Source organism: Theropithecus gelada, chromosome 15 (assembly GCF_003255815.1).
Source record: "Theropithecus gelada isolate Dixy chromosome 15, Tgel_1.0, whole genome shotgun sequence".
NCBI classification, from domain to species: domain Eukaryota; kingdom Metazoa; phylum Chordata; class Mammalia; order Primates; family Cercopithecidae; genus Theropithecus; species Theropithecus gelada.
The window spans coordinates 5626460-5645299 of record NC_037683.1 but is presented as its reverse complement, the minus strand read 5'-3'; the positions used below and the strand labels follow the sequence as shown (position 1 = coordinate 5645299).

The 18840-nt window shown below is 56.7% G+C and overlaps 1 protein-coding gene across 3 annotated transcripts in view; it reads right to left on the bottom strand.

The window, feature by feature from the left end:
- RALGDS (ral guanine nucleotide dissociation stimulator) overlaps positions 1 to 18840 on the bottom strand; it is a 51963-nt gene that overhangs the window by 23729 nt on the left and 9394 nt on the right. Inside the window, exon 1 of one of the 3 annotated variants that reach the window (XM_025359259.1) lies at positions 9737 to 9936. The exons of 1 other annotated variant lie outside the window; for it this stretch is intronic. In XM_025359259.1, the coding sequence (XP_025215044.1) occupies positions 9737 to 9868 (132 nt within the window). In that variant the 5' untranslated portion in view covers positions 9869 to 9936. Of the gene's footprint in view, positions 1 to 7909; positions 8167 to 9736; positions 9937 to 18840 lie in introns of those variants that run through there. One more of the 3 variants, XM_025359256.1, reaches the window with a different exon arrangement.

The following is an 18840-nucleotide window of genomic DNA, read 5'->3' as shown; positions in this document are numbered from 1 at the left end:
GCGGGCGCGGGGCCGGCCCGGCGCGCGGCGGGGGCGGCGGCGCAGCCCGCGCGACTGGGCTTTGCCTCCGCTGTGAGCCCGCGGCCCGGCCCCTGCTGATGTCAGGCTGGGGGCGGAGCCGGAGGGGTGAGGAGGGCGGGGCCAGGGAGGGGCGGGACCGGAGAGGCCCAGGGACGCGTGCGTGCGTGCGCGCGCCCGCGGCCCCGCCCTCGCCGAGGTCAGACCCGGGAGCCTGGAGGGGCGGAGTCTGAACAAAGAGGGCGGGGCCGGGGAGGTCGAGGGGCGCGCGTTGGCTGGGTCTCCCTAAAGGGCCTGTTGTCACGTGTGTCGTCGGGCCTTGGGTACCCCGCTTAGGCACCGTCTGCGTGTTACGCTGCTGCAGTGCGTGGGTTGTGTAGGTCTGAAATCTGTACGTGCTTATGATGTGTGGGGAAGCCGCCCTGGTGTCGGCAACCCCGAATTCCAGCAAAGCCTCTCCCCAGCTCTGTGGCCTTCCACAAGTTGCTTAACCCCTCTGAGCCTCACTGTTTCTTCATCTGCAAAATCTGGGTAGTGAAAATGACTTCCTCAAACAACTGCGGGGAGGATGACATTACGTGAGGGACATAAAGCACTCAGCACCTGCACCTGACTACAGGCTCATGCGGAGTTTGGAGAGGCTGACTATGTGTTCAGTGACCATGTCAGTGCAATTGGAAATCCTGAGTGCGGGGCTCTGTGTGTAGTGGGGGAAAGAGTGGGGCCCTACCATTTTTGGGGTAAAGCCCCATACTATCCCCTTTCAGCCTTACAGACACCCTCAGAGGAGGGGAAGTCAGGGAGGTGGGGGAGAGCGGGAGGCGCCAAGGTTGGGGCTGAGAGGCAACTGAAGAGGAAGGCATCAAGAGTGACAATGCTGGGCAGATCACATGGCTGCGGGGCCTGTCAGCTGGGGCTGCTTGTCGCTTGGACATCCCTGGTCTCAGGGTGGAGTGGGGCTGCTGGGGCTGAAGGGGAAGCAGGGACAGGGAGATCCTCAACTACTCTTTCTGGAAGCCAGTGAGGAAGGAAGACAACCTGGGGCTTAACAGCAGGGCCAGGAGAGTGGATGAATGAATGGGACCCTTCCTCGTGCCTCACCCACCACTGGGCCTGCCCCGGCCTCAGCCCTCAGTCCTCAGGGAGGCCAGCAATCGCTGCCAGCAGCCCTGGCCATGCCAACCTCCCCACTGGTCCGGACCATTGGGCCTCAGTTTCTCCATCTGTAAACTGAGAGGGCGGGACCAGACAGCACATTCCACGAGCACATCTTGCCCCCTTCCCAAGTGCCAATCCTCAGACACCCTCGGAAAACGCTTCCACTGTGACTGGAGTGAGGTGGCAGGTCATCCTTTCAGAACCAGACCCCCATGTGCACACGACTAGAAGGGCCTACTTCACAAAAATTATGGTGGTAAGTTGCAGCTGGGTAGAGAAGCTATACTGGCTTTCATTTTACTTCCCTGAATTTCTAATTTCTAAAATCAGTATTTTAATAATCAGCTGTATGTGATAAATGCTGTTTTTGATTTTTTTTTTTTTTTTGAGACGGAGTCTCGCTGTGTCGCCCAGGCTGGAGTGCAGTGGCGCGATCTCGGCTCACTGCAAGCTCCGCCTCCCGGGTTCACGCCATTCTCCTGCCTCAGCCTCCCGAGTAGCTGGGACTACAGGCGCCCGCCACCACGCCCGGCTAGTTTTTTGTATTTTTAGTAGAGACGGGGTTTCACCATGTTAGCCAGGATGGTCTCGATCTCCTGACCTCGTGATCCACCCGCCTCGGCCTCCCAAAGTGCTGGGATTACAGGCTTGAGCCACCGCGCCCGGCCGATTTTGTTTTTTAGACAGAGTCTCGCTCTGTCACCCAGGCTGGAGGCTGGAGTGCAGTGATGTGATCTTGGCTCACTGCAGTCTCCGCCTCTTGGGTTCATGTGATTCTCCTGCCTCAGCCTCTCGAGGAGCTGGGATTACAGGCACCCGCCACCATGCACAGCTAGTTTTGTATTTTTCGTACAGACAGGGTTTCACCATGTTGGCCAGGCTGGTCTTGAACTTCTGGCCTCAAGTGAAGCGCTCTCCTTGGCATCCTAAAGAGCTGGGATTACAGGCATGAGCACCACGCCCAGCCTGTTTTTGTTTTTTTTTTTAAGAAGCAAGATGGGTAGATTTGATTTGGGATGGAGATCCCTAGAGGCTGTTTAGGAAGCCTCCAAGCCCTTTGGCCAGGGAGGGTAATGTAGGTGAGGCACATTTAGAGGCAGGAGGTTCCCACAGGGCCACAAAGAGGTGACCTAGACACTGCCCTCTGGCTCTAAGCTCCTCCTCCCATCCCTTTCTCCTGGGGCCAAGCTCCCAGTGCCTCCAGAAACTGAAAGTCCAGAAGCTGCCTGCCACTGACTTTATCTCCTCTGCTCTTTATCTCCTTCGCTGAGTGATGGGCCTGGGAACAAGCGCCCACCCGTTTTATAGCCCAGAAGGACAAGTGACTCATGAGGACACAGAAGAGTCACCACTATTCTGGCCTTGAAGGTCCTGGGTGCTGGGGCGAGGGGTGGCCCCAAGGAGGCTGGTAAGGTGAAGAATAAAGAATTCATTACACTAAACCCTCCAACGCGGCTGGCCTGGCTCCTTCCCATCTGACTATATCATCTACAGGAGCCAGGGTCGGGGAGGGCATTACTTAGCCAGTCCCTCTGGCTGGTGTCTGTTTTCACAAAGTTCCTCTTCCTGCCTTGTTCACCTACCTTTGGGACTCCCCTCCCAACTCCTGGGAAGCCTGATCACTGCTCTGGCTGTACATGAGACACATACACAGACATAGAGACAGACACAAAGATACACAGAGATGCACACACAGAGACACATACATAGACACAGAGACACAAAGATACACAGAGATGCACACGCAGAGACACATACATAGAGACAGAGACAAAGAGACACAGACATACAGAGACACATAGAGACAGAGACACAGACACAGAGACACAGACACACACACACACAGAGACAGACAGAGACACACAGAGACAGACACAGGCGCACACATATACAGAGACACACACACAGAGACATAGGGACAGAGACATACATACACACACAGAGACAGAGACACACAGACAGACATACATACTTAGAGACATGGAGACAGACAAAGAGACTGGGCGTGGTGGCTCATGCCTGTAACCCAGAGCTTAGGGAGGCAGAGGCAGGATTTCTTGAGCCCAGAAATTGGAGACCAGCCTGGGCAACATAGCAAGACCCCATTCTCCACAAAAAGGGAAAAAACAAGTTTGAGATAGACACAGACATACACAGATATAGAGACATAGACACATAGAGAAACACACACATAGAGACAGAGACACAGATACACACACCCCACTAATGAATGTACTGGTAGAGTTCCCTGCACAGGATGTGTTGCCCAATGCCCCCAGATCGGGCAGGCCTGACTGCTCCACACTGTTAGCAACCGGGCTTGGCATTCATGGGACGCCTCCTGCATGCAAGACCCTCTCCTGAGGCCTCCTGTGCCTCCTGTAAGCTGTGGGGACACCCTAACCAAGGGCAAGGCCATCCTGGGACAGCACATGTCACCAGTGGAGGAACATAGCACCACTCACAGTGTTCTCCTCAAAACCCAAACCTAAATCAAAGCAGGCCTCTGCATATAACTGCCATTTTGGGGATTACAGGGGACAGAGGAACATGTTCAACACACCACAAGGCTGCAATCCACAAATCCAGGCTGTGGGAACCTCTACAGGACAAACAACCCAGTTTCTTCAACAAATACATTTCAGAGGAAAAAGGGGAAACTGGATTAAAAGAAGGGTAAGAGACATCTAACAAATGCAATGTGTGGATTTTGGATCATGATGTCGGCAAGACAACTGTTTAAAAAAAAAAACCAACAACTACAAGACATGTGGATTGTCTGAACACTGCTGCATACTGGATGACATTAGACATCTTTTTAGGTGTGAGAATGGTGTTGCGGTCACTAGCAGTGTTACATCTTGGGCTATCTGTGGATGGTATCACATGCCTGGGGTTCATGTAAATGTCTCCAGGGATGGGCAGGGAGTGGGGCAGTGAGAGGTGAACAAGAGTGGCCCTGCACCGATGGTCGTGAAAGCTTGGGGTCTTTATGTAATTTTCTCTACTTTTGTGTCTATTTGGAATTATCCATAATAAAAGTTATAAGAAGAAAAATGGCTGGATGCAGTGGCTCACGCCTGGAATCCCAGCACTTTGGGAGGTTGAGCTGGGTGGATCACTTGAGGTCAGGAGTTCGAGACCAGCCTGGCCAACGTGGTGAAACCTCGTCTCTACTAAAAATACAAAAAAATTAGCCTGGCATGGTGACGTGTGCCTGTAATCCCAGCTACTCGGGAGGCTGAGGCAGGAGAATCGCTTGAACCTGGGAGGTGGAGGTTGCAGTGAGCCGAGATTGCACCTCCACACTCCAGCCTGGGCGACAGAGCGAGACTCCGTCTCAAAAAAAAGAAGAAAAAGGACACAGCTTGAGACTCGCCCTCTGATACCTCTGAGGCTCCCAGCAGTCCTCCAGAGAGGACTACAAACTTCTGGCCCCGGGCAGTGACACCTGGCCAGGCTCACCATTTCCTGTATTACTCTCTGTGTGCTCAGGGGTCACTGATGGCATCTTTACTACAAAAGGGGTTGGGGGCCCTGCTGCAGGGAGTGAGGCCATGGGCAGCTAGAACCCAAGTCCAGATGCCCAGATGGGGCTGTCAGAGGCGGCTGGGGGCAGCCCAGGTCAACTTGGGTGGGTTTGACGCTCAAGGCTATGGACAACCCTGTGCTTGGCTGTTGGAGCCTCTGCTGGGAGGAACTAGGGACTCTCGACAGCACTAAGCACTGTCCGGAAGTGGGGGTTCTTAGGAATCAGCGTTGGTCCCTTCCTCCCTCCTGCTCCAGCTCATGCCCCCCACCTCCCACCTAGCCTTCCCAGGTTCCCAACCTCCCCCTGGGACATGCACCTGCCTTTCCTTGGGGGCTACAACCACAAGCCCCTGGAAAGCACAGCTGCACAGACCTTTCGGAAGCCGGGACACTGCTCGCAGGGGAACTTAAAAAGGCAGGCTGTGAACTGACAGATGGCAGCCAGCTCCCGCCCACACACGTGTTTTGTTTGGCTTGCGAAGTGTTTTTAAAATTTTAAGCCAACAGTAAAAGGTCAGGTGATTTCATATAAAAATCCACATTTCCCACTTCTCCTGTAACTCTGGCTGACCTGACCATACCGGGTCTGTGTTCCCGAGTGTCGCCGGAAGCTGACTGCAGCTGCCTCCTGTAGCCAGGGCATGTGTGGGGATCGCTCTGACAACTGTCCCCCACTCCTGCAGTGCCCAGTGCCCGACACCCAGGGGAGTCACTGCCACCCTGGAGGGGCCACCAGTTCAACATGTGACAGCCCGAAGTGGAGGGAAGCAGAGGAGGAAGAGACAGAGGGGGACACACAGATGGAAACTGAGCCCAAGAACCAAGAGTGAGCCTGAGGACCACAGCGAGGGACAGCGCGAGAGGGAGGCAGCAGGCAGACGGCGGCGAGGAGAGACTCCCTGGGCATCTTACGTCACTCTTCAGCCCCTGAGCAGCTGTCTCATTTAAGGAAAAGATGTGTTCAGGCTGGAACTCTGTGGTCCCTCTTCTCCCTGCTCCATACCCAGACACTGTGGCCAGTGGGGTCTTGATCCCACTGCCCTCAGGCAGAAGACCACTGGCTCGCTGTAGTCCTAGCTTCCCCCTCCAGGCTCCCTCTCGGCAGAACTGCTGCAGCTCCTTCTTCACGCTGCCCCTTTTCTCTGGCTGGTCCTTCCCTCCTTCCACCCGTTCCTCGGCCGGTACATCCTTGGCCAGTACCTGAGAGGCGGATCATAAAAGCTGCCCCTGTGCACCTTCAAGTCGGGACCCAGGCCTGCCTTTAGGCAGGATCCCAGGGAATGGGTTTTGGGCCTGGGGTGCAGTTCTAGGGACTGCCAGACACACAGCAGTTCAGAGCGGGAACCGGGCACAAGGCAGTGTCTGGGTGACTGTGGCCTTTAACTACCACCCTTTTCAACCTGGGCTCGGCCAAGGCCGGGAGGAAAGGCAGCCAGGTATCCAGACTCAGGTCAGGCCCTGGTGGAAAACCTGTCACCTCCTGTTGGGCAGGTGGAGGTCACTGACCCCTTTCTGTCTCTTGTGATCTATATTTAGAGCCTGGGGAGGACATGAAAAGGGTGAGGCCTGGACACGCTCCTCGGTCATTTCCCAACACTGGCGTCACCATTCCTAGCCTGCCTAGGTCCTGGGGTGGCCCTCTGTGGACGGGTGAGCACACACCTTGGCAGGAGGTGACGCAGCTGGACCACGCGTGGGAACTCCCGGCACAGCAGGCGGGCCTGGCTCAGCCCCACCTCCCCTGCCACTGGGTTCCTGGCAACCTCTGGTAGCTTCTTCCTCCTCCTTCTATCCCCAGGATGCAGGGGTCCCCACAGGCGAGAGGCTGAACTCAGAGCTAGCCAGGTGAGAAGCGAAGCACCGAACCACTGAAATCTCCAGGAGACCACACTGGGTGGCGGGGTGACAGCAACCCTCTGACCTCACAGGGCGCTGCTGTCTCAGCACAACCGGAACGAGGTGTGCCGATGCCGGGAGCAGCGGAAACGGCCCTGGATGGGGATGCAGAGGGCTCCGGATCAGCCTGGGACTCGCTGTGGGGCACTGCTGTCATCCTCTGAAAATGGGTACACCCACAGCATATTGAGGGGTAGGCACGCAGAGGAGCAAATGTGATAAATGCATCCATGGGCTGCAAACCGGGGGCCGCTCGGACAGCTGTCCCCCACTCCTGCAGTGCTCGCTGCCTGGCACCATGACGAGTCACTGCCACCCCCAAGGGGCTACCAATTCAACATGTGACAGCCTGACGTGGAGGGAAGCAGAGGAGAGAGGAAGACATAGAGGGAAACTGAGCCTAAGACCCAAAAGTGAGCCGGAGGACCACAGCGGGAGAGGGAGACAGCAGGCAGACGGGGGTGAGGAGAGAGAGTGGCAGAGAGGCTGCGGGGGCGCTGTGCACACCTGGCTGAGGAAGGGACCAAAGGCCCAGAGGGTCCCATAATCTCAGCCTAGTACCTGTCCCCAAGCCCGGGGGCCCTGATCAGGAGGGAGCGACGTCTATCCCACAGCTGTGATAGGCGGGGCACATCACACCCCGAGGGGCCCCAGCATCCATGGTCTCCCCTCCTGCAGGGTGGTCAGCCGCCAGCCTGGCCCCGGACTCCTTGGAAATGCTCCACAAAGTGCCAGCTAGAAATGTCATAGCACAGGGGGCCTTGGGATGAGCCAGCCCCAAGGGGCCATTCTTTCTTGTGGGTTTGGGGAACTCTTTTAAGATCTGGAGCACAGATTCAGGTTCCAGTGCCTGTCCTGTGTCTTCCTAGCCTTAGTTTCACCTCTCGGGGCCTCAGTTTCTCCATCAGTAAAATGAGGACAGTAACCGTCATAGCACCAGGCTCTCAGGCTTCTCAGGAGAGCAGACAGTGAAGTAGTGCACAGAAGTCCTTGGTAATCCAAGAAGCACTCTCCGGACAGAGCTTCCGGGACAGCCCACAGCCACCCTGGACTGACCCACGGAGCACGGGGCAGCTGGGGAGGCCAAGTGGGTGCACACAGGCACCAGCAGCAGAGCAGACCCCCAGTCTCCTCTCTCATACCCGAGATGGGAGATGAAGACTCCACTGCGAGTTCCAAACTCCTCCAACCAGTTCTGACGGGGAAAAAGGGGAGTCCTGGGAAAGCAACTCCCGCGCCCCTGGGGCCCGGCGGTGACCCACCCGGCCCCTCCCCAGCAGAGGCACTGGTTGCCCTGGAAACTCACCTCAGTGGTGGCCGGTGGTGGCAGAGGTGCCAGCCAAGGTGTCGGGCTTTGGAGAGCGGCACGGCGGGCGATGGCCCTCCTCCTGGCAGTCACCACAGAGACACAGGCAAAGAACACGGAGCCCTTCCCCACTCTGGGCACGGCAGGCCTGGCACAAACCTGGCCTGCTTCCCGGGCCATGGTGGGGCGAGAGCCAGGTGGGAAGTGGGCCCTGCGGGAGGCCCTCTGCCAGTGTGCTTGTCGCCTACGTGCCTTAGTGGAGTGGAGCACCCGAGTGCCTAGGCCTGGTGTCACCCGCGTGGCTGTCATACCTGCTCCTGTGACAGGCAGGGCCAGGAATTCCCGCTTGTACCAGGCCATGGGCCAGCCGAGGACAAGTGGAGAGGCTGCCCCAAGCTAGCCCAGCTTTCTCCCTTAATTCTCCAAGCCCCCACTCCCATTCCTTCTGTGTCAGGGGACTGGAAACCACCACACAGAGTCAGAAAGGTGACAGATACAAGTAACCAAATCAAAACAGGGCTCAGTCAGCAGAGCTACCAGGTGGGTGTGAGTGTAGCCAGAGGCACTGGGAGGCAGGCAGGAGACCCCTACTCACTTGTTCTGGAAGGCTTCCCTACCCCCTAGACCTGAGCTCCTCCATCCCTGGCACCCAGGCACGAGATTTCCTTTCTTCTTCTTTTTTTTTCTCCTGAAATGGAACCTCTCTCTGTCGCCCAGGCTGGAGTGCAGTGGTGCGATCTCGGCTCACTATAACCTCCGCCTCCCAGTTCAAGTCATTCTCCTGCCTCAGCCTCCCGAGTATCTGGGATTACAGGCACATGCCACCATGCTCAGCTAATTTTTTTTTTTTTTTCTTTTGGGACATCGTCTCACTCTGTCACCCAGGCTGGAGTGCAATGACGTAGTCTCAGCTCACTGCACCTTCGCCTCCCGGGTTCAAGCAATTCTCCTGCCTCAGCCCCCCCGAGTAGCTGGGACTATAGACACGTGCCACCACACCCGGCTAATTTTTGTATTTTTAGTAGAGACGGGGTTTCACTATGTTGGCCAGGCTGGTCTCGAACTCCTGACCTCATGATCTGCCTGCCTCAGTCTCCCAAAGTGCTGGGATTACAGGCGTGAGCCACCACGCTCAGCCACTTGGCTAATTTTTTTGTATTTTTATTAGAGTTGGGGTTTTGCCATGTTGGCTAGGCTGGTCTCGAACTCTTGACCTCAGGTGATCCATCTGCCTTGGCTTTCCAAAGTGGTAAGATTTCAGGCATGAGCCACCGCACCTAGCCACAAGATTTCATTTTAACTGGGCACAGGGGTAGGGGTTGCCAACTGTTTCATTAAGTAGGATGGTAAAAAATAATAATATCACCAGCACTACTCCCACCATTCAGAAAAAACACCACCAAAGGTAACAAGAAAGGGCTGCCATCAGAAAGAAGGGCAGCCATGAAATGAGTACATTTGGCTTTTAGAATAATTTACTAGAGTGACTACTGGAGTTGTAAACAACCACCACCACCACCACAACACAAAATTTACCACCTTGTCCCCATCCCTGTTTTTCTTATTTTGCTTCAAACCAGACATTGGAAGCCATCGGACGCATCCAACACACCCATCTGACAAGTGGAAAGATGAGCCCCAGAGAGAGCTGGGACTTGCCCAAGATCTCACAGGAAAACCCAGGACCACGTCTGTCCAGCCGCTCTGCAAAGCTTGCAGACGCTCCCTCCATCCTGACCTGGGGGTAAGAACACTCAGAGCCCCAACCCCAAAGCCCAGAGATGCCAGGGTGAAGTCAGAGGCCAAGGGTCTCAGCTACTTCCTTACCTTCCTGGGACCCTGGCCGGGTGGATGCCCAGTCCCTGGCTGTAAGTGGAGGGCACAGGGCAGGGAGCAGGACAGCAGAGGCTGGGAGGAGGGGGTGTGGGCAGGGGCTGTGGAGGGCCCCCACAGGCACATCAGGCCCCGGGGCCCAGCGTCTCGCCCAGACACTGCCCCAGCAGCAGCTTGCTCCCAGCTCTGCTCCTCTGAGCATCTCACATCCTCTTCCGGTGGCTTTGTGGGCCTCAGGGGACCCAGCTGAGCAGGCAGTTCAGGGCCTGGGAGCTCTGCCACCCTTGGGGTGGGGACTCTCAGGGGATGTGGATGGACATCTGGGGGTGGGGCCAGGCTGGGCTGGAGGGGCATCAGAGAAATGGAGCTAGAGGGTCATTTCAGGGGGGCCCTGGAGCAGCCACCTTCCTGCCTCCCTGGACTCACCCTGCGGCCAGAACAAATCACCTCTGCTAAAATCCCTGCACCATTTCTGTCCCACCCAGAAGAGAATCCCAAGTCCTCACCTGCCCACAGCCCCCTCCTACTAACTCCAGCTGCCAGCATCCTCTGCTGGGAACTATGTTCTTCCCCCTTGGTCTCAGGACTCGGTCCCCACTCAGAGCAGCCTTCTCCAACGCCCCTGTCTTAATGCACCAACACCATCCCTGACCATCCCTGCCCCAGCCACCCCATTCCCTGTCCTTTTTCCATCTGGCACACTTCCTCCTGTGGGCCAGGCTCGAAGGCCCTGTCCCCTGGAAAAGTCAGGCATCACCTCTGGCCTCTCTCGCACACAGTGACTCAACCTTTAGCTTCGAGAAATAGTAGAGCCAACCAGGCTGTGAACCGGTCAGCCCAGGATTGAAATTCTGATCCCCAGGGACTCTGGAACCCTGGGCCAGTGATTTAGCATCTCTGGGCCTCAGTTTGCTCCTCTGTAAAATGGGCACAAGGGCGCTGGAGGATTCCACAATAACTCAGCATGGGCTTGGCTCATGGTCGTGCTTGGCAGATGTGCAACAATCATCTCCCACGGGGATTTGAGGAGTTCAGGTGCCACAGGGTCACATGCCTGCCCCAGTGCCAGGCACATAACAGACATTTGATCAATGTTGGTGGGTGCTGCCCCTGTGCCAGGAGTGCCATAGCCTGACTCCATCCCTGAGAGCAAGGTCCAGATGGCAGTCCAGGGTCTGCCCAGTGCTCAGAGTGTGGCTTGTATCTGGATCCTAGCAGATAGCTCGGAAGTGTTTGCCGATGTAGAAGCACACACAGATGGGTACTGCAAGGCAGGCCTGGTCCCGGGAGAGGAGACCAACGAAGAGGACGCTGTCTGGGTACACACTCTTAATGGGAAAGAAGCCCTGTGCAGACAGGCAGGATCTGGGTGAGGCAGGCGGCAGGGGTTGGTATCCGAGCAGGGATCCGAGACTGTCCCCAGCTTCGGCCTCTCACTCCGGTGTCGCCAACTGCCTGGCCATGTGACCGTGGGCATTGTGTGGTGTGGTTCGGCTGCCGCTCCAAGTTTAACAGGGAGCTCACCACGTGGTTTGGGGGGGTGGGGAGGGTTTCCCTGAGCCTCGGTTTCCTTGTATGTAAAGTGTGACCTCTCAGCCCAGCCCTGTAGAAAGGCTCAGTGGGCGAGAAGGTATTTCCTACAGTGTGTGCGCATTTGATTGGGTGGGGGGCTTAAAGAGGCCCTGGAAAGAAGCGCTCAACTTTCTCTTTCTCTTTTTTCCTTTTTTTTTTTTTTGAGACGGAGTCTCGCTCTGTCACCCAGGCTGGAGTGCAGTGGCACCATCTCAGCTCACTGCAACCTCCAACTCCTGGGTTCAAGCTTGTCTCCTGCCTCAGCCACCCGAGTAGCTGGGATTACAGGCACGCGGCACCATGCCCGGCTAATTTTTGTATTTTTAGTAGAGACGGGGTTTCACATGTTGACCAGGATGGTTTCAAACTCCTGACCTCGAGATCCGCCTGCCTTGGCCTCCCAAAGTGCTGGGATTACAGGCGAGAGCCACCGCGCCCGGCCAGAAGTGCTCAGCTTTCATGGTGGGGGACCAGTAGGGAAGTGGCAGGGAACCAGGTTACCCTGCTAGGTGTGTTTGTGAGCTAATGCCTTTACTTGGACAAGCAGCTCCTGGGTACCAGGCCCTGTGCAGGCCATCGCATCTCTCACGCAAGCTTTCTGTGTTATTCTTGAATAGCCCACTCCAGCCCAGCTTCCCAAGCCTGTTACCCCCATATCTCCCCTGCCCCCGCCTCCAGCACAGGTCAGCCTGGCCTCAGGGCCCAATCCTGGGGCTCCTCCTTTTGGAGCCAGGGTGGGCAGAGTTACCCACGGCAGTGGGCACTGAGTTTGCTGAAAAGGCTGTCGAGGGGCTGGTGACACAGTCAGGCTGCAGGAGGAGCAGCACCAGCTGTCACTCAGAAATGCAGGCGTCCTGAGGAGGTGGTGCCGGCGGGAGGGGAGCAGCAGGGCCACGCACTCCTCCTTCCACCCACGTGGTCCCTGGCCCTGCCTCTGCCGCCAGCCTGGGGGAAAGCAGGGTCTTTGTTCCCTGCCGGCCAGGCTGCCACGTGATGCGCCACATCACTGTCACTGCCTGGAACGAAGACCGCCATGGAGAGCCCAGGCGCTGGGGCCTGGGGGTGAGGCCAGTTGGAAGAGCTCCACCTGCAGCCCCCCACCACCCCAACTCTGGTTGCCTTCAGGAGCTGGGCCTAGTGAGGGCCATACACGACACAAACATTTCCAGCTACTGTGTGCGAAGCTCATGACAGCCCTGACCTCAGGCTTCTCCCAGGACACACGACCTGCCAGCGGTCCCACGATGCTCTGCCCAGCAGTCCAGGTGGCCTGGGATAATGCACCTGGCCACACACACAAGCCCAGGCTAGCAAAACCCAACCCACAGGCACCTTTCTAGGTAGGGGCAGGGCCAGGCCGGTGCGAGGCCCATTGTTTACAAACACTGTGCAGCTGTCGCTAGGAGCTGTGACTCAGAGCCAGAGCGGTGACTCCTCGAGAAGCTGTTTACTCGGCACCACATCCTGTCCAGGAAGCAGATAGCAGAGGCTGAGGCCTGGCTTTTGCTCCTCTTTCCTGCTGCTAACTTGACTCAGGGACCTGCTGACCAGACTTGGTATCCAGCTGGGGGGACACTCAGCTCCCCTCCCCCTGGCTTCTGGGAACCTGAGGGCCCGTCAAGTCACTCAACACACATTCAGGCCCAGCCGGCTCTGCTAGGCAGTGATGGTGCTGTGGTTGTACACGAGATGGATCCTGCCCCTGGAGGCTGAGCCTATGCCTGGCATCTGACTAGGAGACTCCCAGGGATGGGGGCACCACTGACACCTGTCACCGTGCAGCCCAGGGGCAAATTCTTGCCATGTTCAGAAGCCTGGGAGGCAGGATCAACTCCTGACATGTCTTCATCCCCTAAAGCCTAGTCTGGCGCTGCCTTTAGCATACCTCAGTGGGGACAAAGCACTTTTCCACACAGCCTCTGCCAGAAAGATGAAGCCACAGTCATCATCTCTGTTGTAAAACTGAGAAAACTGAGGCCCAGAGAGGGCGAACAACTTGCCTGAGGTCACACAGCATGTTAGTGCCAAGGTAGGGTGTAAGTCCGGCCCCCTTGCTTTCCTCTACTCTGTTCCAAAGTAAGGATCACAAGTAGATTTGTTCCAGGCAGCACACAGACTTGACACTGCTGGGCCCTGTCCCTGGGGTGGGTGGTCTGTCCCCTGTAGGAGGCCCAGGCTGGGAACTCTGACTTCCATTTCTCCTGATCACTGCTGCCTCCAACCTAGCGCCTAAACCAGAGCCCACAACCCCCGATAATTTCTACTACTCACTGCCATGCCAATGCGGGTATCATTTCACCACCATGATACGTAAAGCAGGTTTTGCAGGTAAGTTTGAGGACAGAAGCTCAGAGATGGCACAAAACTCATCCAAAGCCACACAGCAGAGCAGGGCTTCCAATCCTGTCTGACTCTGAGACTGCGCTCCCAGTCGCTCCCTCCTGCAAACTCTTAGCAGGAAGACTTTTGTTTTTTTTTTTGAGATAGTCTGCTCTGTTGCCCAGGATGGAGCGCAGTGGCGCAATCTTGGCTCACTGCAAGCTCCGCCTCCCGGGTTCACGCCATTCTCCTGCCTCAGCCTCCCGAGTAGCTGGGATTACAGGTGCCCGCCACCACGCCCGGCTAAGTTTTTCTATTTTTAGTAGAGATGGGGTTTTACCGTGTTAGCCAGGATGGTCTCAATCTCCTGACCTTGTGATCCACCCACCTCGGCCTCCCAAAGTGCTGGGAAATGAGTCAGAGGTGATTTTATCCTCATGGTGCCCTTCTAAGTCCAGGGTGCTGGGAAAAAGAATCAAAGGTGATTTTATCCTCACGGTGCCCTTCTAGGTCCAGGGTGCCAGTATCTCAATGGCCTCTGGTTCACGGGAGGGCCCCTGTGTGTGGTGGGGAGGCAGAGCCTCCGAATGACTTGTGGAAGGCTACAGACCCCAATGGGGAGGTCCTTTCCCTCCACAGGACACACCTGCCAAGGCATGTGGAAGGTGGGCCACCCCGGAGCGGGGACAGAAAGGCAAAGAGGGGCTGTGTTTATTTTGGCAGCTGGGGCTTGGCACCACCCCAGGCAGGACAGTAATGCAGCAATTGGCTGATTCACCCACCGCAGGGCTCCCCTGCACTGGCTGCCTGCCTGCCGGCCCCTATTACCAGCCCACTGAGTCACGAAGGTTGCCAAGAAACTGAGGATCCAAGAATCCAGGCCCTGCCCCAGCCGCTCCCATTGGCTTTGAGCCCACCAGGACCCAGCCCTGCCAAGGGCACCGCAGCTCCCCTCCCCCACCCTGCCTGCCCCCAGGTCCAGCTCCAGGAGGAACCCAACATCTAACTGTAAGGATCCGAGCAGCGGCTGGGAGCTGGGGCCTACAGTGTCAGGAGTCTGGGGCTAAGCCCTCAGAGCTGGGTGAGCCAGGCCGGTCCCTTTCCCTTGCTGGGCCTCGGTTCTGGCCCATAAACAGGGATGACCTCTGCCTGTAAAAGACTGCATGCTGAAACACTGGATGGGAAGCACTCAGGATAGGGCCTGGCACATGCTCCGTGTCAAAACATGGCACGCCAAGGTGGCATCCTCTACAGGGAAGAACCAGAGTTCTTATTTTGAATTCAAGGCCAGTTGATACTTCTGTAAAACGCAACCGAAATGTTGTAGCAATGTCAGCTGCCATGGAGTTTCTAAACAATGTCCATTTCTCTACTGAAGTAGATGAGGATCAGTTACAGAGTTTGTGGCCTGCACTGTCTGCGGACCACAGAGAGGGCCCGGGGTACGACTATATTCACACAGCCAGACCATGCGAATTAACTGAACACCTACTAGGTGCCAGGCACTATTCAAGTGCCAGCGATAGACCAGGGAAAAACACAAAACACAAAAATCACCTTTGGCCTGGGTCATAATAAGTAAAATGCATGTTTGAAAATAAGAATGCTCCAGAAGGCAGAAACAACAGAGAAGGCTGATGGGGCCCGTGGGGCAGGAGCAGGTGTTACAACTGCAGAGAGACTAGGAGAGCTGAGGGGGCAGTGCGGGTATGGCTGGAAGGAGGGACATTAAAACATTTCACCGAGGCCAGGTGCAGTGGCTCACGCCTGTAATCCCAGCACTTTGGGAGACCAAGGCAAGTGAATCACTTGAGGTCAGGAGTTCGAGACCAGCCTGGTCAACGTGGTGAAACCCTGCATCTACTAAAAATACAAAAAAACTAGGCCAGGCGCAGTGGCTCACGCCTGTAATCCCAGCACTTTAGGAGGCAGAGGTGGGTGGATCACGAGGTCAGGAGTTCAAGACCAGCCTGGTCAACATGGTGAAACCCTGTCTCTACTAAAAATACAAAAATTTTTAGTGTGGTGGCGGGTGCCTATAACCCCAGCTACTCAGGAGGCTGAGGCAGGAAAATTGCTTGAACCTGGGAGGTGGAGGCTGCAGTGACCAAGATGGTGCCACTGCACTCCAGCCTGGGCAACAGAGCAAGACTCCATCTCAAAAACAAACAAACAAACAAACAAACAAACAAACAAACAAACAAGCTGGGCATGGTGGTGCGTGCCTATAATCCCAGCTACTCAGGAGGCTGAGGCAGGAAAATGACTTAAATCTGGAGGTGGAGGTTGCTGTGAGCTGAGATAGCACCACTGCATACTCCAGCCTAGGTGACAGAGCAAGACTCCATCTCAACAAACAAAACAAGGCCGGGCGTGGTGGCTCACGCCTATAATCCCAGCACTTTGGGAGGCGGGGTGGGTGCATCACTTGAGCTCAGGAGTTCGAGACCAGCCTGGCCAACACGGTAAAACCCCATCTCTACTAAAAATACAAAAAATAGCCGGGTGTGGTGCTGTGCCTGTAATCCCAGCTACTCAGGAGGCTGAAGCGAGAGAACTGCTTGAACCCGGGAGGTAAAGGTTGCAGTGAGGTGAGATCATGCCACTGCACTCCAGCCTGGGCGACAGAGCAAGACTCGTCTCAAAACAAAACAAAACAACACAAGTCAGAGGTTCTTGTGGGAAGATCACCAGGAGAGCTCCTTGTAAGAGGTGATGAGGTTGGCGAGGAGCCTGAGGGAGGGCAGGGGGGTGGAGGGCCAGGGAAGGGCGGGGTCGCCTCTGCTCACCTGGCTCCCTCCCATTAAAGTGCTTTCCTGGGAACCAGGCTGAGAAGAGAGGCAGAGGCAAGTCCAGGCGGGGGAAGAGCGAGGAGGAAGGCAGCCAGGCTTCTGGGAAGCAAGAGCCCTTTTTCTTAGAAGCAGGGCCCTGGAGTTTCCCAGAAGCCAGCCTGCCCTGGGACGGTGGAGGCAGTGGTAGGTGGTCAGGTTGGCCCTGGTTTAACCTAGGGGATTTTCCCTTCCTAAATTCCTGGCCCAGGAACAACTCTTGGGCAATGGGTCTCTGTTCACAGGTAAGTAGAAGTTGCTCTGGTGTGGGCAGAGACCCCTCTGCACCGCACAGCCGTGGCTGGTGAGGATGGGGGATGGGGGCTGAGCCCACAGTCAGGCCCCTGTGTCCAGCAGGCCCTGGTCACCCAGTGCACTGAGGCCAAGGGAACCAGGACAAACGGGCCCTTGTGGTTGGGAGGCTGCCTGCCGTGCCAGGGACACTGCGTGCCCGGTGCTGCCACCAGCCTGCCGCCTGCCTGAGGGGGCTGAGGGCCTGGGAAGTGGGGCTACCCTTTCCGAAGGGGACCTCCTGAGCTGCCCTGGCCTCTGGAGAGGGCACAGGGCCTTGGCTGGCTGCCAGGAGGTGGCAGGGCTGGTGCCCGCTGCCTTCTTTCTCACAGTCCTTTGCCTGCAAGAAGTTCCCCAGGGCTAGAGAAGAGCAATCCCTTGGGACTCTAGGGCCCTGGGTCTGAGGGACACTGCTGTGTCCCCCCCTCCTGCCACCCACTGTCCCGTTAACCCCTGGGCTTGGCTCCTTCCTTAGCTTCTCCCCTGGAAGGTAAGACTCAAGGGCCTCTCCTCTCTGCCTCACCTGGGACATCTGACAAAGGACAGCAAGGTACCAGCTGCCCTCCCCTGCCCAGATACCCTCCGAGAGCTGTTCAGGTCTCCATGCCAGCACCACGGTGGGCAGCTGGGTGTACCAGGCAGTGGCTGAGCAGTTTCCAGCCACCACAACCCTGTGAGCTGGGCCTGGCTGTCAACCCAGTAACGGATGAGAAAACGGACAGCCCTGCTCATGGTCACGGCTCCAGCCTGGGCCTGGTGCTTTCTTTGTTTGTTTGTTTGTGACAGAGTTTTGTTCTGTCACCCAGGCTGGAGTAAAGGGACGTGATCTTGGCTCGCTGCAACCTCTGCCTCCCAGGTTCAAGCGATTCTCTTGCCTCAGCCTCCAGAGTAGCTGGAATTACAGGTGTGCGCCACCACGCCTGGCTAATTTTTGCATTTTTATTTTTTATTTTTTTATTTTTATTTTTATTTTTTTTTTGAGACGGAGTCTCGCTCTGTCGCCCAGGGTGGAGTGCAGTGGCGCGATCTCGGCTCACTGCAAGCTCCGCCTCCCGGGTTCACGCCATTCTCCTGCCTCAGCCTCCCGAGTAGCTGGGACTACAGGCGCCCACAACCGCGCCCGGCTAATTTTTTGTATTTTTAGTAGAGACGGGGTTTCACCGTGGTCTCGATCTCCTGACCTTGTGATCCGCCCGCCTCGGCCTCCCAAAGTGCTGGGATTACAGGCGTGAGCCACCGCGCCCGGCCTAATTTTTGCATTTTTAGTAGAGATGGGGTTTCACCATGTTGGTCAGGCTGGTCTCAAACTCCTGACCTCAGGTGATCCACCCGCCTTGGCTTCCAAAGTCCTGGGAGTACAGGCATGAGCCACCGCTCCCAGCCAGGTCTAGTACTTTAAAAAGGCAAAATGCAAACCCCTACTCCCTCCCACACTCACTGTGGCAATGTGCTCTCCCTCCCCGGGCAGCAGCCATGTGTCCCCACACGCAGCCATATGCACCCCTTCATGTATGTGCTCCCTCGGCCACTGTCAAGCTTGTCACATCTGGGCACATGCATGCTGCAGATATACAGGGTCACCCAAAGGCAGAGAGATGCCCCTACCCCGACATACGTGCAGGAATGCATATGTGCCCCACGGCATCCCACAGCACACAGCCCCTGCCACTGCAGGCCCAGAGGCCCCGGATACACACTCTGCTCCCTGCATATCTGCCAGACAGCAATGGGTGCCCCAGCATCCCCAGACCCCTGAGCACACTCCCTCAGGGCTCCATGCAGGGACTCCCTGGCCCCAGCAGCTGGGAAGAAACCTCCTCATGGAGGCCTGAAGAACGGCAAGCATCTGTTTCGAGGGGGTAGGGGGACCACGCAGGCAGCGCTGCCAGCTGGGACCTTCCACACTGGGCACTACCTACCTGCACACTACCCCCAGCTGTCACCTCCCCAGTCACCCAGGGCCTGAGGCCAGGTGGACTGCTTCACCCTTGAACTCCAGTCCTGAGCAACTGGGCAGCCAGGGCCTGGAACTTGGCCTCAGGGAAGAAGCGATGCTTGGCCTAGGCAACTTTCTCGCCTCCTCTGGGC